The sequence below is a fragment of the Lates calcarifer genome, unplaced genomic scaffold, assembly GCF_001640805.2.
Source record: "Lates calcarifer isolate ASB-BC8 unplaced genomic scaffold, TLL_Latcal_v3 _unitig_4112_quiver_405, whole genome shotgun sequence".
Lineage (NCBI taxonomy): Eukaryota > Metazoa > Chordata > Actinopteri > Centropomidae > Lates > Lates calcarifer.
The window spans coordinates 602,392-625,124 of NW_026116709.1; the positions used below are offsets into that span (position 1 = coordinate 602,392).

General features: G+C 41.2%; 2 protein-coding genes across 4 annotated transcripts; both read left to right on the forward strand.

The window, feature by feature from the left end:
* Positions 1-1,184: 1,184 nt before the first annotated feature.
* Positions 1,185-4,790, forward strand: LOC108896386 (tRNA selenocysteine 1-associated protein 1). 3 transcript variants are annotated; one of them, XM_018695502.2, is made up of 9 exons: positions 1,185-1,353; positions 2,093-2,190; positions 2,253-2,367; positions 2,482-2,531; positions 2,764-2,895; positions 3,250-3,366; positions 3,483-3,681; positions 3,777-3,810; positions 4,142-4,790. In XM_018695502.2, exons 1-9 carry the CDS (start codon positions 1,330-1,332, stop codon positions 4,300-4,302), a joined length of 930 nt encoding a protein of 309 aa, XP_018551018.1. In that variant the 5' UTR covers positions 1,185-1,329; the 3' UTR covers positions 4,303-4,790. The 3 variants fall into 3 exon arrangements, with proteins under 3 accessions (XP_018551018.1, XP_018551019.1, XP_018551021.1); XM_018695503.2 differs by having other exon boundaries at positions 3,489-3,681; XM_018695505.2 differs by having other exon boundaries at positions 2,268-2,367.
* A 2,138-nt stretch (positions 4,791-6,928) lies between these two features.
* LOC108896388 (transmembrane protein 200A-like) lies at positions 6,929-16,368 on the forward strand. The gene is given in 3 exon segments (XM_051068320.1): positions 6,929-7,467; positions 12,396-12,508; positions 12,510-16,368. Coding segments are annotated over 2 exon segments (1,257 nt in total). The 5' UTR covers positions 6,929-7,467; positions 12,396-12,445; the 3' UTR covers positions 13,704-16,368.
* The last annotated feature ends 6,365 nt before the right edge of the window (positions 16,369-22,733 follow it).

The window sequence follows — 22,733 nt, forward strand, 5'->3', positions numbered from 1 at the left end:
AGTAAAACCTTTTTTCATACAACAAACTCCTGACTCATGCATAACTCCACATTCCACAATGGAAGATCAGCAAATTCCAAATTAAACAATTATGAATTTCATAGAGGTATTATTTCCCTTCTCTGTCTGAAACAGAGGGAGAAGGTTAGGACTGCCCCTCAGATGTATACCTTGTCTCCCAGGAATAGAACAAACAGACCGGTTGGGTGAGTTGCAGTGGACCATTTTTGCTTTTGGCCATTTTGCGCTTTCTCCCTGTTTTTGTCCCCGTCCTTTGCTCTTATTTAGCCAGTCTTTCCATGTAGCTTTTCCTTCCTCTGTGTAACCAGCCAAGGCAACAACAAATTGAAACAAAAGAACAGAAGAGTAATACAATATTTGCTACTTTTAATTATGACCAGGACGTCAAGTTTTTGTGTCGTTTGGCCCACATCTAGAGTTGAAAACAGTAATTAGTGTTTATTCCATCATCAACCTCATGAAAACCACATAAGCTGCACATCTGCCGGAGAACATCTATTCAAGTGCTCGACTGTGCCAGAGGAGGGAGATCTGCGGACTCCCAACAGCTGAGACACACTGGTAGGATCTGGTTGCCTGGCAACCTCACGGCAGATTTGACTTTTTTGTGTGTTCTCCCTGTTTCATGCGACATATAAATTAGACCATCATCATGAAACGATGGCGACCGTTGAGGATGAGAGGGGTACCGGGTTCCGTAGTTGTCAGTGTGAACGCATATGAAAATAGTAAGTGTGACTATGGAAGCACACAAATTGAGACACAGTATTTTATTTATTTATTTATTTATTTATTTTTTACTTTTTTGGGCAAATGATACACACACACACACACATATAAAACCTTCAGACAGTCCATTTGATGTGATTTCATTTCATCACCACTTTCATGAAAAGTTTAAAAATGCATACCAATAAATTTTACATTTTACCATGAAAGATCAAAAACATTCATTTATTTTTTTGGTCGCTTGAATTTTTTAAGGATTTTTAGATATCTTAAATTCATTTTGACTTGTAGTCCTTACAGTACATGTACAAGTTGTAGATATCTTAAAATAGAGTTTCTGCTTGTCAGGATGTTATTTGAACTGAATTGAATTGCTTCGATAAATTGCCGTACGTGCTCAAAGTTTACGGCTGGTGACGCCAGAACGTACCGGTCGCCGCTTAATGACGTAAGGACGCAATGTTGGTGTACTTCTTTCCTTTAGTACTCTGCTAGTTAGCATGTGCACCTTTGAAGCTTCATTGTAACCTACATTACTCAGTAAATTGACGTCGGAATATTCACATCTTCGGCAGCAACATGAGCACGTTATGGATGGGGAACGTGAGTAGTTTACAACTTTTCACTGCGCTAAATAATTTAGCACGACCGCTTTGTTTGTTGAGTGCGTTGTTTGAATTGGGTATAATTCAAAACTCCCTTTCGAAAATCAGCACTTTAATATCGTCTTGCTTGTTGGTAGCCATTTGTCGACCGACACATATATCGAGTAGCTGAAAGACTTCTGTCTAGTTCTGGTTTTTCTGCACAAAAGCAATGCAACTTGTAACACTCCATTCAGGTACAACGTAACGTTTTCAGCTGGCTAACACTCCTCTCCACTGCAGTGGATCAGACAGTTCCACGCGGAAACTAATGTAATGGAGTCTGCTATAAACTACACGAGAAAGAGGGTTAAAGATAAAGTTAAAACAAACCCGTGAAACCCTTGTTCTAAATATCAGACTAGGTCTACATTAAACCTCACTGTGCTCAGACTTGTCAAACCTGAACCAACAGTAGCCCGAAGATGCTCAAGACTGTTTCAGACCTCTTTTTAGATTTGTCAAATCTTCAAGAAAAAAAGAAAAAGAAAACAGTGTCTTTAAACCCTTTATTGGATTTTTGTCATAATAAAATTAATATTTTGAAATTAATATTTTTTTTCTGGCTTCTATAGATTAAAGGTTTCACAAATCTGCAAATGGGATTTAACAGTGTTGTTTGTGTCAGCCCTCCATTAATCAGCAATTACCATTATCCTGAGCTCTTCCGTTCACTGTGTCTTTATGTTCCTCTGCAGCTGGAGACCTACATGGACGAGAAGTTTATCACCAGAGCCTTTTCCACCATGGGTGAGCAGGTGGTCAACGTGCGGATCATACGCAACAAGATGACAGGGTGAGAGCCAAATCCACAAGCAGCTGTCCATTTTGCAGTTACTTTATTATGATTTTAAACAGTGTGTCGTCACCCAGGGGTGCTCTGGGTTACTGTTTTGTGGAGATGACAGATGAGGCCACAGCTGAAAGGTGTCTCCGCAAAATCAATGGGAAAGCTTTACCAGGAGCCACTCCGGTATGAAGAGCTTTTATTACTCACAGTAACCACTTTTTAAAAAAAAAAATCACAGTTGATGACTTGAGACTTGTGAGAAATTTTATGGTGAACTTAAATGTTTCTTTCCTACAGCCAACAAGATTTAAGTTAAACAGAGCAACCTTTGGGAAACAAGACAGTGGGTGAGTCCAAACAGTGACACTATGTCATGTGTTGATTCCTCCTTTCATTGACACATCATATGTCTTCCTGTCTATATTGTTTTAGATTGTATTACTTTTATTCTTTGTTTTGACTCTAAAGCACTTGGTGACTATATTTTGAAAGGTACCATATAGATACAGTCGTTATTATATTGTGAATATTCTTGGCTGTAATGAAAAACCCAGCCTCTGTTTTGTCCTCTTGTTGTAGTCAGATGTATTCTCTGTTTGTGGGAGATCTAACTCCAGAGGTGGATGATGGGATGCTTTATGAGTTCTTTTACAACCGCTACCCTTCCTGTCGTGGTGGGAAAGTGGTGCTGGACAGCATGGGGAACTCCAAGTGAGTATTAACATGTCCTCACACAGTGAAAACACGAAGGTATGTATTGTTGGTCTGCATTGCTGTAGATTCAGCACAGACTGTATGTGTTTGGACAGTTACATCCTCTGTGTTCTTCAGGCTCTGTGCTACAGCAAATTCAAAGTCAATTCTTCTGACCAATGCTAGGTTGCAGACATTTAAGACTACAGACGACAGGTCATGGGTGTTTAATTTGAAGTATTTGTTAAAGGCTGTTATTCATGCAGCATTAGATATGCTATAAAAGAGTAGCTTTTTGAGACCCCTCTAAACTCAAACTTTTGTTTTTTCTCAGGGTAGCTCTGTAATCACTCATTGTCTGTCTCACTGTAGGGGCTGTGGCTTTGTCCAGTTCCCAGATGAACGGCTGCAGAAGCGGGCGTTAGAGGAGTGTCAGGGTGCTGTGGGACTGGGTGGTAAACCTCTGAGACTAAGCCTGGCTGCTAACAAGTGAGTTCTTCTCAAAGTCTTTGCTCCCTTTGTCAGCAAGCTGATTAATTTGTGCCTGGAGCACAAGCCAGATGATCGGTGGAGTTGAGCAGTGTGTCTCTTTCTCCTTTTGTGAGTTTAAGGAACAGACAGCAGCAGCACTCAGACAGATCGTGGCAATCAAACTCTGGATACAGACACAGCTATGACCAGTACAACCAGTACCAGCAGCAGGCATATCCTGGGTATTATTCCTCCTGGGGCTACGACCAGACTGGAGGAGGGTATGGCTACAACTATCAGCAGTATGATTACACACAGTATCCCCCACCAGAGGTGAGCTCTTGTTGTTAAACAGCCAGTGTTGACACTCATCAGTTAGTCATTGTGAACTGACATGAATCATTCTAACCAGTTTTTTTTCTTTTTAGGAAAGTGAAGCTGTTCAGGACGATGGACTTGAAGGTTGGTATTGAGACTGGGGGCTGAAAATTATTATTGTTGTCCTTACTGACTTTTGTATCAATTAGATTTTTGATTGGTCAGTTTGTTAAGTCCTTTGTTTTTGCTGATTAACAGATATCAATGTGATGTCTGTGGTAAGTGCAGAGCTGGAGTCAGAATGTGGTTAGTCTAGCTTAGCATGAAGACTGGAAGCAGAAGAAAACAGCTAGCCTAGCCCAGTACAGGGGTTGTATTTACTACTTTTCACATCATAATTCATTTCCTAAGGTTAAACATTTGCACTAAACTGTAAGTCTGAAGCACTTTATAACCATTTCTCACTGTGTTACAGATCCCAGTCCAGAGCTGGATGTGGTGGAGGCCAACAGGAAGTTCATGGAGCTCAGTGAGGAGCTGTATGATGCTCTGATCGAGTGTCACTGGCAGCCAGCTGAGTTCTCTATAGAGCAGGACTATATGACATCCAGCCTACCAGAGCCCATTTACTGCTGATACTGAACACATTTTCTTTAGACGTTACCCTCCCAGGGTATTTTATTTTAAGTTGCCTGCTGAAATTTTGACAGGATGAATATTTTTTTAAGGACATGAAGGAGTTAGCTATGATAATAGATCTAATTCAAGCATAAACCAGTGGCAATGTCCAGTGTGTGCACACATTCCTGAGTTACAACACATGAATACTTTTGATTAATTTATGGATCTAGACAATGCTGAATCCAAATGATAACATGTTAAAGTGATAAATCTCATTTCCAACATGGTTCCAAAATGTCAAGACATACAAAACATTTAATATAAAATGAGACAGTCACATCTTAAAAACCCAAATTCATCAATACAAACTCAAAAAATAACCACGTAAATCTCAACAATAATAGACATCACTCTGATACCATCAGGTTTGTGCCTGTGTTAAAAAGTCCTTGCAGTATTATACAAATTGTATTTGTATGTCATTAAAGGCCCATATGTAAGAATCTTTTGTGATTTATCTTTCAGATAATTTTGAATATGCACCAATCAGCCTCATTAATCAACACTGAAACTGTTAACTGGTTGGATCCTGGTTGGATCATTTTGATACTGAGTCACCATAAACATGAGCTGATCCAAGTATTTTGTTTCGAGGGTCCTGTTCTTCATGTGTAAGTAACTTGTGGCTTCACACATCTTATTAAGAGTAAACTGGACCAGGAGCAAGGCTTTTCAAAGTTACATTTAGATTTTTACATCAAAATCTATCGGTGATTACATTTACTATAGCCACTGAGAATAACAGAACCAGAAAACATTACTGATATGAATTTTGATGTATGATTGGATAGAATATTTGGAGCTCTGACATTTAATCTGCTGATTTGGTTTTGAAGGTCTGTCAGCTTTAGGTGAACTATTTATCTGATGTTTGCTTACTCAAATTATTTTGCTAAGAATGATCCAGATAAAACCCACATAGAGAAATGTTTCATCTTGGATCAGTTTATCTAGAATAAATGGACACTGTCTTTGGTTGAAATACAGGACACATGAGTGCCAGGTGGATCTAATGAGACTGTCTCAAATCTACAGGAAACTACATGTGCTAAATATTGACTTTCCAAGAATTTAAATCTCTATTTCCCTGTGGATTGTCACATTTTTTGTTTTGAGTTATTCCTAGGACCTAAACAATAATCTAAAATTCATATCATTGTCTGTAAGCTGTTTAGTTTTCCATTTCTACTGATTATGGTGTTGTGTGACACAGCACTGTTTATCAGCACTACTTACAGATATGTCTGTATCTATCTCTATATATATGTTGTATGTCTGTCTGCATACAGCAGATCAAGAAATGTGAGGAAACACGAGCTTCTCAGTCTTTCAAAGACACATCAAAATACACAGAGACCTTCAGAGCACCCGGTGCCGGACCCCCCTCCTCTCAGCATAGCTTCATTTTGACAGGCCTGTTCTGCTTGGATGAGACCACATGTATTTGGGTGTCATTGCTGAAGGGAGGTGGGTACAGGATGCTTTGTTGAGGCTCCTTTTACATTATAAAAATAGTACAAATAATGATAAATGATTTTTATTTTGTTAAAATGAAAACACATTGAAAGCTCCTTTCCGTCAGTGTGTGTGTGAAGTTTGAGAGTTTGGCTGAGGGTTTTCTCTGGATACTCCAGTCATCTAACTCTGTTATGTTTAGCAGGAGTTCAGAGGTGGATTTTGGAGTTTTATTTGATGTCGCCTTGTTTTCTGAAGTGAATAACATTGATCATCTCATTATAACACAATGTTCTGCTGAGGAACCTTTGGTCCTGACATTCATTTGGACGCTACTTTGTCACATACCACCCACGTAAATATTGTCACAAACCAAGGACACACACCCCCAATGGCAACAACACTCCCCAATGTCAGGGGCCTCCCCCAGCAGGATAATGTTCCCACCACACCACAAAAACTGCTCAGAAATGTCTCCAGGAACACAACAAAGAGCTAAAGCTGTTGACCTGGGCTCCAAACTCCCCAGATCCCAATCTGATTCAGTTCCTGTGGGACCTGCTTAATATTGCATAGGTCCCCCTCATACTGGCAAAACAGCCCTAACCCTTTGGGGCTTGGACATGGGATCTCTGAGGATCTCCTGTAGTGTCTGGCACCAGGACATTGGCAGCAGATCCTTTGTGTCCTGTGGGTTGCGGGATGGGGCCTCCATGGATCTGACTTGTTCTGGATCATCTCACAGATGCTGTGTCAAGTCTGGAGGCACTTTGTTGTGTTCCTTGAGAAATTTCTGAACAGTTTTTGTGGTGTGGTGGGAGCATTAACCTGCAGGGGGAGGCCCCTGACATTGGGGAGTGTTGTTTCCATTAGAGGGGTGGGTGGGTGAAGGACACATGGTTCCTGAGCAGAACATTGAATTGTAACAAGGTGATGAATGTTATTCACTTAAGCTGTCAGTGGTTTTAATGTTATGGCTGATCGGTGTATGTTGTATATATTTGTTTTGTTGTTTGGTTAAATGTGTTTCGTCATTAAAGTGTGACAGTGTCAGATTAGACTGAATCACTGTTGGTTGACTTTAGACCAAGTGACATCACCTGTCATCCACTAGGTGGAGACACAGAGTCACGCCTGTTCTCTCCAACTTTTTGCTAGCGGTGGTTTAGTTGTATCCAGGGATTCGGTGTCATAAACACCCTGTCTCGTGAGTAAATCCTCTGTCAGTTACTTTCCAGCTCTGAGTTTGCATAATCATATTTCAGACATTTTCTTGCTTGCCTGTGGAGACGCCCCGTTATTGCCGTGTTCGCTTTTGTGGCCTCGCGAAAACTTTTATTTTGAAAAACACCGTGTATTCTGTGGCGGAGGGTTTGGTTGCTGCTCACTTGAAGCAGCTTCCGTTGGAAGCGGCTGCAGACAGACCACAGGCTGGACTCTGCTGGATTTAATTGTCCTTCTCAGGGGGAGTGAGCGTGGAGTCAGACGGAGGAGTTTGGTGAAGACAGCACCGTGTCCCTCTGCGGTCCCCTGCCTGCTGTCAATATGTTGGAATAGGGTTAACGGCTGGGCTGTGTACTGCCTGGAGGCTCTTCATCCCAACTGATGAGGATGTTATGTGTCCTCAAACTATGAACAAGCTGCAACAGGATCCGAGAAATACAGGCAAGTTTCTGAAAGACCCCTGCCGCTGGACTTATGAATCAGAATCACAGAGAACTTAGACAAGAGGATTGTATAAGAGAGAGGCTGTGCTGTGGTTTGTTGGGCAGTGAGTGTAGAGTGCTGCAGTCAGAGCAGCTGAGCCAAACACACCCGGTCGTTACTGTGATTTTTGTTTCATAAATGACAGTGTGTGTGTGTGTGTGTGTGTGTGTGATGTGCTGGTGTGTGCTGTCGCTGAGGAATGCAGCAGCACGGTCAGTCAGACACATTCCTGTCTGTCTGTAACCTCTGTAACAGCAGACACAATTTAGAGATAGTCCGGCACGGCACGGCACGGCGCGGCGCGGCACGGCACGGCACTGCACGGCAATCAACGGGTGTCCGTCGTTCAAGGTAAAGATAAAACGCTCTATTCCTGTCGATTGAAGAAGCTCTATGCCGATTTTTTCCTAAGCTTTGAATGAAGCTGATTTCAGCGGGGTTCACCCTGCTCCTCTGCTTCATTAAAAAGAATCGTGGGTTGCTTGTGTTGCTTTTGCATCATAGAAAATGTCAGGCATGGTTCCACCCTTCCACACCCTGCTGTAAGGTTATCATACGGCATTATCTCCCCACACTTTGCCTGCTCCCATCATGAAGCACAACTTGTGGCTTCCCAGGAGTGAATTGGCTCCAGTCCAGCTTCCTCTGCTGGTTGGAAAACAGCAGATGAACAGTATGGTGGGTCTATGACACACACTGAATGCGTGCTTCCCTTGTCAGGACAACGGTGCTGATTCTGGATAAAAGTCTTTTCCAGCTCCAGCTTCTCTCCTGAGTATCCGATTATTCCGGATAATTAAAAGAGATGACAGGAACCTGGATGTCTGAGCATCTTCTGGATCAGATGTGTATTTACACTCAGCTACGGCCTTGCTGCATATCACACACTCAACACACAGCAACTTGTGTCAGAGCTGGTGAATGCAGTCCACTGTGGATCAGCCTCTCAGAATTTCCTCCACTGGACATGTTTGTGTTGCAGCCCTAATCCAATGAGATCGGGCATACAAATGACATACTGGTTACTGTTAGTGGTTACAGTAAGATACCTGTATCAAATGCCTCTCAAATCTCACACACACACAGCTGTTGAAACCCTCCACCTGAATAACACACAGGGCTGCCACTTATGATTCTTTCATTCTTGAGTGATCTACCAAATATGTTTTTGTAGGATGTCCAAACACTGGAGTTTTGGTAACAGTAAACATGATTCAGACCAAGAAACAATTCAAGCGATCAGCACTTGTTTGTTCTGGTGTTCACAGTTTACTTTGTGTTCAAAAGATAGAGAAATGCTACACACAGTCCTGCAGCACTTACAAGTTGGTCTATGTAAATTTGATTATAGCTTTTGAGTTTGCTTTTCTATTCTCAAGGACATGTAGAGAGCTTCTCGGGGATGTTGAGGAATTCTGTTATATTTGAGAAGTTTTTAATTTAAACATGAAAATTCATTCTTGACCTTGGGAATAGTAACAATAACCATAAGTCAAGGTCAACATGCTTGTATTTTTAGCAGCCTTTAACTGCATCTCAATGTCTTATTGAGCAGAAGGAGTTTGCTCAGTTAGGATCTGAGAGATTTGAGAGAATTAACATACATACATATTCTACAGTTAAGGTAAGGAGTTACTAACTTCACTTGTATATCAGACTGTCTCCATGAGGTGCCCCAAAGCCAAGGCTGAGAAACTAATGCATGCCCTCTTTATCATCATCATCAACCATTGTACTTGTTCTGTTCTAGGATTTTAGTCAGTGGAGGCCACTCTTAATGTCTGGAGAATATTCAATATAAGCAGATTCATTTTTCAAAATGAAAAGTTGTGTTGGTGTGAAACAGTCTCTTCCATAGATAGCTATGGAAAAAGGCTAAAAGATTATACACACCGATCAGCCACAACATTAAAACCTCTGATAGGTGAAGTGAATAACATTGATCATCTCAGTACAATCCAATGTTCTGTTGGGAAACCTTGGGTTATGGCCTCGATCTCGATGTTACTTTGACACGTACCACCCACCTAAACATTGCTGCAGACCAAACACTCCCCCATAGCAACAACACTCCCCACTGTCAGGAGCCTCCCTTGGCAGGACAGTGCTTCCACCACACCACAAAAACTTCACAACTTACACAACATTATACAAGAGGTTTTAATGTTGTGGCTGATCTGGGTATTTGTAGGCAAAGTTATATATGCAACACTGATGTTTTGGGCAGTTTGGATAAGAATGTTTCTGTGTATGGGCAATGAAGACTAAAGAGAGACCCATAGCTACATGTATACTATGTACTGAATTGAACAATGGTTATAATATCATTTATTTTAATACACTGCACTTTACTTCGAGTTGGGAGGATATGTAAAGGCAAATCTTGAAAGATCAGAATCATGTATTAGATGTGATACATTTGTGATTAAAAGTGCAGGTGAGCAGTTGACCATGTTACAAGGAAAAACTATTGTGTCCGAGGAGTTCCCTCCAGACACACAGGAGAATCACTGTACAGAGTGCTAACTTCCTGTAGCGTTCCTCTTCACAGAGGAGCTGAAGAAATCTCTTACTGAAAGCACTCTGCTGTTTGACCAGCAGGTGGTGAATTGGATGTGAGATGTCATCTATGATATTCAACAGTATGTATAGCATCCTTTCCACAACCAACTATATGACCTCCAGAGAAGTCCTCAGCACAGGGCCGGCCTTCCCTGTCAGCCTGTTCAGTTCACTGGTGTCACTGGTTCTGATGCTGCTGCCCAGCAGACTGCAGTAAAAAATACTGCACTTATCTATAATATAATTCACACTGCTGTAGTCTTTATAGATGATTTAGTTGATAAGACTTAAACAAATAAAAAACTTTAAACCTTGAGCTGTTCCTCCATCAAACCCAAAGACCCAAAACCATCTGAAGAGCTCTGAGGGAGTGTGTTGAGGCCATAATGACATAGCTGTGAGGTGTCTGACAGTCAGCGTGGTGAGAACAACGTACACTCACTGTGAAATGCTCAGAACCATACAGTAATTGCAGTGTTTGAGACTGATTTTCTATTTCTTCTGTTTTGTTTATGACCATGTGAGAGCTCAAGAAGAACAGCACATGTGCAAGAGTTTCTCTACTTTTGTTTGTACCTCATTGAATATACAAGCTCCCCACAGACATGGAGGGTTTGGAACAGTTTGAAGAGTTTCACTCTAATTATTTTCAGTGGTGATTAACATTGAAAACAGACTGTGCATGATAAACAACTATTGCCTAATGTATGACCAAAGTCATTTAAGGCAGGGCTAAATATGTCTGGATTCCAGGCATCCATATGTAATGTATAATCTGTCATGTTGACAGATAAAATGCATTTCAGAAGTATTTGATGTATCTACAGCAAACTCCTACGCTAAAGCCAGATGTATGCAGAGGCTATTTTAACAGGCTGTGAAGTTCTGCCAGGGAAACCACCAGGGTGACGTGCACTTTCTCAAGAATTTTGCTGCACACTGTGGCTAGGGTAGCCACTGAGATACAACATGGAGATCACAAGAAGTGTGGCTCGTAGAGATTGTTGTTGTTGAAGAAAAACTCCAAACTGAAAAACTCAGTTATCTGCTACATACACACATAGTAACACTGGACAATTTTATGTTATGATCTAGCGAACAGTGAAAACCTCAACAAAACTGACAATGCAAACTGATGGAAAGAAATTATTATTACTTCAGGCATATAATTTATACATTACATGATCTGATAATCGACACCTACATGTCTTATCTTCTATATTTACCATGTATAGAAACACAACCTGTCTTGGACTGGTCTGTCTGTCACAAAGACTAAACCATCAACCATCCATCCAAATGACACATTGTCTTCCCTGACACTACTTACACCATTGAATGATGCACTTAATGCCCAACACTGAATGTGACATCTCAGCAGTATGGAGGGAATCTTAACTAACTGCTAACTAATAGCAGTACAGGTAATTTATAACAGCAGGTGTTGAGTTGTAGGAGCAGCAGGAGGCTTGTCATCACAGATCAGACTCTACAGCTCCAGAGGCAGAAGCACCACAAACACTGATACCAGTTCACACATACACAGATAACAGTTCTTCTATTATCTATACCTTTGAGGATTGCAGGGCGGCTGGACCCATACCAGGGGCAAGAGGTGGTATACACCCTCAACCAGTCTATCACAGGGATGACATATAGAGACAAACGACCATTCACACTCACATTCACACTTGCGGGCAATTTAGAGTCACTAATTAACCTGCATGTCTTTGGACTGTGGGAGGAAGTCGGAGTACCCTGAGAGAACCCACACAGGAAAAGAGTTTTTGCCTCCTCGTCTTGCTGTGAGGTGATAGTGCTAACCATTGCACCACTGTGCTGCACCAAATCATTTCAGATTCCTTATTTTTGCAGTTTCTTTCTTTCTTTTTTGTTTGTTTTACAGCAGATGGATCCTTTAAAGATTCCCACAATGCAGACTGTTATTACTGGCACTGCCTAATCATTAACAGTTGACAAACAACTGCTATTTTTATGCAATGATATTATATTTTATTATCTGATGACATTAATTTTTGTTGTGTGGTTATGTATTGCTTTAAACCTATTAAACTGTTCATAATGATTTATGCATTTATAATCCAAGTAATTTACACATTTAAATAGCTTTGGCTAAAATAAATGGAAAATGCATAAGTATGTACTTTTAATCAAGACGTTAATCTACATGTCACATTGTGATCTGTAGGCTCAAGTTGAAAATACAAGCTGACTGATGTATTATGCGCCTGTAGACACAGACCCAAGATGTAGATATACTGTTAAAGCTGCATTGACCCTTAACATTTCCTCACTACCTTAAGTCTTCTGACAGGGTGTGACCAGGAGCAGTAGCTCTGGACTGACCTGTGCCATGAAGACCCAGAAGTCCCGAAGTGTTAAACCAACTTCACCTTCTTGCCGACGGAAGTCTCGCTTTCACCTTACGAGGCAGGAAGAAGAAGGACGGGGTGATCCGAGGCAAGCTTCGCATCCGCTCCATGCCTGGAGCATTCCTGGTGCTGGGGGTCGTTGTAGTGGTTGTCGGCACAGCTCTGGCTGTGGCCGGTTACTGGCCCTACCGGATATCGAGATCGTCCATCCTGGGAGCTGCAGAGGGGGAAAGTATCTCTGAGTCACAGACTTCTGGTTGGAGTCTAGGAGCTAAGGGCCTCCTGTCCACAGCCAGCCTCATCCACAGTGAACGGATGAAGCTTCTGGGACCTGTCATCATGGGGGTGGGACTCTTCATCCTCATATGTGCCAACACAGTCCTGTATGAGAACAGGGACAGAGAGACTCAGATGCTGCTGGCTCAGATGCGCAGTGTTATCTGCTCTGTGTCTGCGGCTGTGCCCTCAGCGGACCTTAAAGAAATAGCAGCAGCCAACTCCATGGCCAAACACTACCAGTGGGTGAGCAGTTTACCAGCTGCCCATCTCAACATCCTCTGCCTGCAGCAGCTGGCCAGCTCTGAGCCCCTGCTTCAGACCAGAAACCCCGGAGACCACGAGGACAGCGTGGAGGGCATCTACCAGCAAGCTGTTCTCCAGACAGAAGCCCTCCACCACCAGGAATCGGAGCCTCCACCTTCCCTCCACTCCTCCCGCTCCAACTCATGTAATTCCAGTCAGACAGACTTTAACACACAGTCCGGTGCTGAGCACAGGGGCAGCGTTAGCCTCAATCAGCATGACGCCCCATTCGTCAAGCTCAACAACTGCCTGGTGTCTGCCAGTTCCATGTCCACCCTGGGCGTGGACGAGGTGGACATCCCAGCTGCCCAGCCGAGGCGCTGCCACAGTATGACCTACAGGACTAAGCCTTACATAGCCCGAACTGGTGTGCACCTGGAGGAAGGACTCCTCACACCGGGAGAGGAGGGTCAAATAAATCAGCTAGTAGTGACGAGGAGAGAGGCCGGTTCACAGGTTTGCGTGAACATCCTGGGGCAGGTTGTGGATGCTGTGGAGGAGCAGACTCACCGAAGCTGGCCTCGGCTAGACCTGGGCATCGGCAGACGATACCTGAAACTAGAGAACAAAGAGGACTCGGTGGACAAACTGCTGGACCAATTAGAGCAGCAGTGCTCTCAGTGGGATAAGAGTTTTGGCTCTGGGCCTTTCCAGTGATGGCTGTTTTAGCTTCACAGTGACGATATTTTCCTCTGGATTCAAAAGCAGCACTATATTTTTTGTTTCGAATTCTGTTTGAGGCAGAGAGAAACTGAGCCTGAGATCATTTGGATTTCAATATTTCTCACAAAGATCTTCCAAAACTTGCACCTTTTCTCAATCTTCAGTGGAATATTGATACAGAGGTTATTGTTTTTGCTCGGCTGGATGTAGCAGATGTTTATATAATTGAAAGAGATGAACATTATACAGATCCTACACTGTCAGATGTGGGCAAAGCAACTTGACAGACTGTTTACTTAAGTTTGGGTTGGCAGCAATGCGAGAAATGAACTTGTATCTCAGAGCCAAAATGCGTCTGCCTGTTTCCAGGACACAGTGTGCACAACCCAATGAAGAAGAGATAGAAAGAGGATGGAGGATTGTTTTCACTGTGCAATCACTTTTGAACCAAACTACCTGGACCCCTGAGCCCATAAAGTGCTGACAGCTCTTGACAAATGCTACTAGTATATAAAATGGGACTTATTCCTCAGCTGAGGTCCCATACTCCAAATGCAATGCATGGCAGCGATGTACAGTATGTTACATCTTAATACTTATGCAGAGTAATGTCATTGTTAGTTTTATGTGTATAAGAAGTAACAATAGTTAAAGGGTAATTGTGTTTTATTACAGTTTGGGTCTTATTTCCTGACATTTGGCTGTAATTCCTCCAGTATCAGCTGGGATAATGTTGGACTCACCAACTTAACTGCTGAGGCCTGGGAACATGCTGGTATTGTCTGTCTCTCACTGTAATGGGTGTTTGTATTGGACAGTTTAGATATTAATTACACAGTTTGCCTTTGTTTTCAGATGGAAATATTATCACGACCATGGGTCCTGGGCATTATTTTCACTGAGGGCCCTTAACAAAACACACATACACGCCCATGATATGAGCACTCCTAGCACACAGGGCCAAATAAACTTCACACACCATGTGTTATCTTAAATTGTTATTATGTTTATTTTGGTAGATTACATTAATCACATTTTCGATCTGTTTTGCTGTGTGTGCACCATCATATTTTACTTATTGCTAAGGCTCAGAAACCAGATGTGAATAGTGATTGAGTAAATAAAACATCGTCCAACTGCTAGCTCTGGAAGAATACAGGAATGAGAATCAGAAGTAGTACAGAGCCACCGCAATGACCAAGAAATGTACAAAGAACATACTGACAGTAATCTGAATTTCAGCATTGTTTTAGTGGCTCTGATGAAAGGTCTGATAAAAGATGTAACGTATAGTTGATCAGAGAGAGACACTTGTCCTTACATTCTGTCTGTAGCATGCGTCTGTATCTTCTTTTTCTTTTTAAGCTTACCTCATGCTGACTGAATGAAAATGTGTTTTCATACTTTAAAACTGCAGTTGACATTAGTGCTATACTACCATACACAAGCAATTCTATAACATTTTTATTCACGTGTTTGCACCTGCATTAGGCCATGTATGATTCCAAATGAGTTTGATGGCAACTCTGTGCTTTAATTTCCCCTGATTAGTATTTATAAGCAGTATATAAACATTTCATAAATGGTTCACAACTTACTATAATGTTGCCATGAGTACATATATGTTGTCAAAAACTGTTGACTCCCTCTGTGGCCACCTATAAGTTTCAATTGCTGACAAATACTGTACATTAATAAGCATTAATAATTTATTAAATGTCTGTATACTGCTTCTAAATACTAAATAGGGGACTTAATGTAAGTGTTACCACAAACTGATTTGGGAAGAATAGACAGATCACTGCAAATGCAAACAGTATCACCAAATGAGTGAACAAAAATGTCTGATCTTCTGATTTCTCATGTTTCATTACTCATCTAACTTCCTTTTTAGTGATGTCACTTTGTTCCCAGATCTCAGCTGTTGGAGAACTTGGTGGTTACAGTGTTGTTATTACTAATAAGGAGGATGGCTGAAACTATGAAAATAAGACAAAATTGTGAAAAAATTGAATTATCCTTGATAATGAAGGAGAATTTCTCTTTGTTGTCCTTCTCCTGGTCGTCTCTGATATTAGCTTCTAATGAAAGCAGCGATGTGTCCTCCTGCAGGTCTCCCGTTGATGTTCTCCTCTCTGAATGCACCCAGTATTTATGAGGAGGCCCTGCCCACACACATCCAGCCCCACCCCCACCCTCCCCAACCTTTGATCTAATAGACAGAATGGATAGTGCAGATGAGGCGAACCCCCAGCTCCAGTTAGATTTAGTGATGTGAGCTGTATTACTGCATACAGCTGGGTGTGTGTCATAGAGGGAAGAGAATATGAATCAGTCTCATGGGCCCCTGCTTCTTGCCCCCCCCCCCAAACCCCAACCAACCACACACACACACACACACACACACAAACACACACACCCTGTGCAGATGTGTCGAGGCAACCCCTTCCTTGTTTGAATCAACAGTCTCTCTCTGGTTTTCTTTCTGTCTGTGCTGCCTGTTTTGTATGCCATGTGTGACACTTTGTGTTCTAAATGTATACTAAGCAATATGAACGGTCTGACAGAACAATCAATGGCTGTGTCTTACCCTGTGTCGACCACCGAATTAAACAACATTGCCATGCCTTTGTTGCAAGTATAAAGCAAAGCAAAAGCAGCTCCTGTTCGCTGTTGCCTCACTTATTCAACCTGTCAAGGTAATGGCGCCCAGTTGTATATATATGCAGCATATAATCATCTCTCCGTGCTTGCTGCTGACGACCCCATTCCTCACCCCGAAGGAGACTTTACATTCCATCCATATTTCTCAGGCTGGAAACATCCAGCTGGGATCTGGACCAGTGAGGCTCATACTCAGTTTATCACCTGATGAATGAAAATGTGAGAAATGAATTTTTTCCTCTCCTGCTCCACAGTACCAGCCTGATATTCTGATGAAGTCCTGAGCAGGGATGGGGTGGAGTGGCAGGGGGGAATTCCCCAGCTGCAATTATTCTCAGCAGAGCCTCCTGCACGCTCTAAATTTTTCCCTTCTTATTAGATTTTATGGTTCCTTCCGGGCAGGTATGCAGTCCCTCGCCATCTCTTTTCGTTTAATTGGTCGTTTACGAGATGGCTTCTGGGTTTCTACCAGCTCATAAAGTGAACAGGCAGGACCTCCTGCCCTCTGCAGCAAAAGCACACGAAAGTAGAGGATTACATGGCTGCAAGAGGGCAAGAGGGTGCAGATGTGGAAAAATTGGGGCTCATAATTTACAACCTCTGTGCCAGATATCAGCTCTCATTCCCATCTGCTCAGCTGATCTGTCAAGCTTTCACCACACAGCCAACCATAACAGCAGAATTAGGAGAGAGAGAGGTTTCGGTAATGAATGGTTCTATTGATTCAAGATGCAGCCAGGATCATTTGCACTGGCACATAAATGTTGCTGTCCATTAGCTAATATACCCAGTGCATTAGTATCCGGCGAGCAGGGATTAGTGAAACAGTGGCATCTCCAAAATGAGGCAAGAGCAGGAAAATTATTTCCACATTGTCTGAAGTTTGTATTTTCACCCTATTTACCAGCCTACCAAATCAACAGATTTAAAAGATCACATCAGTGTTCGGTATGTTTTAGCTCATTTCCCACAAAGCATGTATACATTACTGCTGACACATTAAAAAGCATACGTGGGTGTTTCACAGTGTATATTTCATAATGTGTTTTTTTCCCCAATCTTCCATCAGGCAGTTGTTTTTATTTATTTCACCTCAGTATGGAAATCAACATGTCAAAGTGATCATTAGTTGGTGATATACAGACTCTGCAATCAATTTGAATTTACAGCTGCACAACCATGAGAACCATAAAAGCAGATGTAATTTTCACTGTGGAGGATTACCTGCTGTAAGCTTCTATACATGGACTTTCATTCTGCAGTGGGTGAGTGGAGATTATATAGCTGTATTCATGATTGGCTGGCAAGACTACATGGTTACAAACAGCAGATATTTATTGCAGCTCCATTGTAGCTGGTGAAACATCTTAGACATATTCTAACTGCAGTGAAAGCTTTAGGCCTTTAAGCCACTTAATTCTGTTTAAGGGATTTACTTCATTTACTGAGTCAATTCCATCTCACTAAAAGGAGCTGAAAGGTTAGAATTCATTGGCTGATTAGGTTCAAGATTATAAAATACACCTCAGATTCCAGTAGAATTCATACATTTGACATACATACATTTAACAAATTAAATGAAATGTCTTTTGTGAGTCCCGTGGTGAAATAAATCCAAAATTTGAGTTGAATTTATCTCTTTTGCTCGTAGGATCTCAGACTAACCCATGAATTCTGGTTGTTTTATTTAGAATAGAATAGAATAGGCATTATTCTATTCTATTCTGTTCTATTCTATTCTAAATTTTAAAAAAAAGTAGGGAGCCTCTTTTCCCCTATTTTGTAGACAGATTGTATTTTACAGTCTTTTTTCATATTATGAGAGGGAGCTCAGCTCCTTATTTTGAAAATTAATTTCTGACCATTATAGCAATAGATCTTGATGACTTCCCAATGATGTATATGCTCTGAAACCATAACCTTATAAACATATTTCCACTGCCACCAGTAAGGAAAGATGCCATTTGCATGTGAAATGAATTAATGTACGGACCCATTGGAATTCTTGGACTTTGATGTGTTTGTTACATCGGCAACACTTCTGGCTCAGGAAGCCTGGGGTCATGAGGAATATACACTTCAGTCATGTTTCAGTTCAGTCAGTAGGCTGGAGCTCTGGTTAAGAGATTGATAGGCTTTGATTTCTGTACATGAAAACCATTTCACTGTTGGGACTCAGAGTCTGATTAATTACCACTCATGGCTGCAGAGGGCGCTGCTGCACAGAGAAATTTACATTTTGTTGCTTTAAAATGGACAGCTTGGACTGTTCCACTCAACAGCATGTTTATTACTGTCACCATGACAATGAAGATGTCGGGACCACCACTGCCATAGGGGGCTATTTCAGGAGATGCCCCTATAGTCACCAGTCAGGGCATCATACAGCTCCTCAGTGAGTTCCGTGAACTTCACAGATCCAAATATCAATTGACCAGTTGACCACAAAACCACCACAACAATTGTGATCCCACTAAAGTTTTTGATATGTAATTTTTTTTTCTTCACTAATTATTATTATTATTTTTTTTTTTGCCAGAGCTAGTGTTGAATAATCCTCATAGTTACATGACCAAGCTATTTCTAAGCACATATACATAGGGCTTACAGAGGTTCCAGTTTTGCTCAGCGGCCACAAAGTCAGTGCTGTTTTTAGAGCTTCTGGTGGCTTAGGTCAGACACCCAGTTTAATTCATCTTCTGTCTGTATCCTCTTATCAATACCACATAGGGCTCCATTTTCCTGCAGGCCAGTGCCAGCGCGAGGGGATATGTTGTTCTCTGCAGTTTTCCTCCACTCTCTCTAACTCTTGATTTTTGTCACTTTCATATGAATGGACAAGTGCAGCACTATTCCTGATGAGACTGTGTGAAAATGTGTGCCATTATCTCCAACAATATTGCATCTCCTCTTTTTTCATTTGTAACACAGCTGTTTATAGCATTTTCAATTTGCACAGCTGAGGTCAACACTAAGAATGTTGTCCTAGAGAGACTGCCTGAAAAGTGTCCCTATTTTTAAATCATAAAATGTCCAACAGTGAATTGTGCACTGCACTGTGTGTATTATAACCCTCATACATCTCATTCCTTCACACTGTTGCACTGGGTGAAATGTTCCTTCACCACCATGAATACATGATCTGTGATTTATATTGACTCAGTCCTACATACACCATCCTGCTGCCCCAACTACTTACTAGAGCACCAAATGTGGATTGATATGCTGCTACAATTGTCCCCAACAAATGCACTTTTTCACTTATTTCCTCCTGTTTGAGTAACATTTGTTAGAAACTACAGTGGCCAAATGTTTTAAGAAAACACAGAACATTCTTTGAAAACAGGTGTATGAGGTGTTTTTGTTTTTAACATTTATGTCTTCAATCAGAACAAGTGGACTTGGGACTTTATGCCACAGACAAGGTTGGGAAGTCAGAAAACATGAACGCATTGGTTTGGGTCTGCACATTGGATATGCTTACAATTACAAAAACACAAATTACGGTGTGCCTTATTCTGTACTGTTACTTTGGTTACAGCATTCGTGTCTTCATTTAATCAAAGAGTTTGCAAACAGATTTCTCTGTTCTTGGCGATCCACCGACGGCTCTGAATGCTCCTTTCATCTATTTCTTTATGAGTGAATACTAGGAAGTCAGCCATCATCCTGTGACGCCTGGGGGTCAGTACATCTGAGTTCAGCATCCATGAACCAATTCTCACATCTCGCCACATTATAATAGAGCTATGATCTGAAATCCAACCAGCACAGTACTGTGCTCTGTTCTTTCTATACAGATAATTGAGATAGCTTTATTACTGAGGATTTTACATGAGCCTGGATTGTCTAGGTTTTCAAAAACTGGCTTCACACATATCTGAAAGTAACATCACAGTAAAAGTCTTTCAGCTCAAACCTACATAATGTCAGACTGGATCACATTCAAGTCTCTGAAAGTTTACTGCATCTTTGATCTCATTCTCTGATAAGACTGACTGCTCTTTTCTGCTGCAGCAACAACAGTGCTTTCAATTATGGATTTCCAAAGAGAACAAGTGGGCTGATGAGAAATCACAGAGGCCTTTTACTGTCTGACAGACACATTAGCAATTGAAAAATTATCACAATTAAATTCATCAGTTTCTATTATTTAAGTTATTAAAACACATTTAAATGCAAACAAAATGAATGAAATTTGTCTGCTTTATATGCAAATTACATAAACAGATACATGTATTCAATCAACTAGGGAGGGCAGAATAAAATGTATGAGCTCACTGCAGAGCTTACTGTATGTAGCTGTAACATTTGAGAGGAATGCTGTACCTCAAGCTGAAGCACTGGAAGAAACAGCAGTTACAGTTGGAACAGAATTAATGAAATTTGAAAATTGAGCTGAAGTTTCAGTGTAAATGCTGAATAAAGATAGAGTGAATGTGTAGGAAGGAGGTGAATATTTAATTGATGTGCTACAATGAGTTAAAAGGCAATCACTGAAAGGAGTCAGAATTTTAGTCAAAGTTTGAGTGATAACTTAAGCTGTGTCAATTAAAGGTACATACGCATCGCGCACTCACACACACACACACACACACACACACACACACACACACACAGACTGCTGATCTGTCCAGGATTATACTTGCCAATGGCAGCTGAGATAGACTCTAGCCCCCCACAACCTTTAAAGATACACTCACTGGCCACTTTATTAGGTACACCTTACCAGTACCTGACTGGACCCCTTAATTCTTTGTTGCTTAGTTTCAACAAGGTGCTGAAAACATTCCTCAGAGATTTTGATCCGTGTTGACATGATATCATCACACAGTTGCTGCAGCTTTGTCAGCTACACATCCATGATGTGAATCTCCTGTTCCACCACATCCCAAAGGTGTTGTATTTGATTGAGATCTGGTGACTGTGGAGGCCATTTGAGTGCAGTGAACTCACTGTCATGATGAAGAAACCAGTTTGAGACAGTTTGAGCTTTGTGACATGGAGCATTATCCTGCTGGAGGCAGCCATCAGAGGATGGGTATAGGAAAACATAGCATAATCCAGATTCCATGTAAAGATGTAAGGTGGTATCAATAATACAATAGTAGTAATAATTGTAATGACAATTAAAGTAGTAATAACAATAGTAGCAGTAATACTAGAAGCAGTACTAATGGTTTCTAAATATAGCAGCAGGTGTTGAGTGGAGTTGTAGGAGCAGCAGGAGACTTGTCATCACAGATCAGACTCTACAGCTCCAGAGGCAGAAATACCTGCAGAAAGTGACAGAAGAGGAGAGAGAGGACGAAAGAGCAGAAAACCTAATGTATTTATGAGATATAAATCCATACTAATAGAGAGAGAGAGAGAGAGCAGTTCACTGTGTTATGGGAAGACCATAGTATGCCAATGGGGGCAAACTGGGGTTCAATATCTTGCCCAAGGAAGCACGCTAGTTAATCACTGGATAACATTTAAATATCATTGCAATTCTGCTTTTCTGTCTTTCAAACCTACTATTGTGCAATCCATCTTCTCCCCACCACCACCATAACCTCCATGATGTACAAGGACACTTGTCTGAAGGTCAGTCAACCTCCTGCTGGCTCCACTGCACCAACATCAGTGTCTAAGATGAATGAATGATGAATAAATAAATAATAAAATAAATAACTAAATAAATAAAATTGATCTTTGTTACCTAAATACAATTTGTTATTCACTTCCATTTAATATCTACTTATTGAACTGATAATACAGTCTGTATCTTAAATAATTTCATTTTGGGCAGACCTAGACTAAACAGTGTTCAGTACATATACAAATACATTTTTAACAATGAATCTATAAACTAAACTAAGTACACTGAATAACCAGTGTCACTGCCTTTCAGCAGTGGAGCTCCTCACTGGTGACGGAGGGCTCTGCTGTCAGTTCAGCTGTGATTCACACTACATTACTTCCTCATTAAAACCATATTATAACACTGCAAAAGCCAGGGAAACAATTATACTGTGATAACTCTGCTGAGATATTAACCTTATGTGCAATTATTGTACAGGCTATTTTTGTACTGAACTGAATGTGACAGTTTGAACCACAAATAGACTGAACGTACTGCTGAACTGAGGACAGTCAGAATCAGAGTTGAATGTTTTGTTTGCTCTCTTATTGTTATGTAGTGCCTTTTAATGGTGATGCAACTGCTTAGTTTAAGAACCAAACCGTATAGTCAGTGACTATTAAGCTTTGAATGAACTGAGCTGGTTTTGAATTTGAATTAGGATGGTTACAATATTCAGAAGTGTCCTATGTGTCTGTGTCTGGCAACACTAAGGAAATGGAATGTGAAGACAG

Excerpts from the sequence above, each read along its gene's own strand:
- LOC108896386 (XM_018695502.2), top strand. The coding sequence starts at position 1,330 with ATGAGCACGTTATGGATGGGGAAC. Across the intron at positions 2,191-2,252 it reads ATACGCAACAAGATGACAGG|TGTGTCGTCACCCAGGGGTG; the intron begins GTGAGAGCCAAA and ends GATTTTAAACAG. Across the intron at positions 2,532-2,763 it reads TTTGGGAAACAAGACAGTGG|TCAGATGTATTCTCTGTTTG; the intron begins GTGAGTCCAAAC and ends CTCTTGTTGTAG.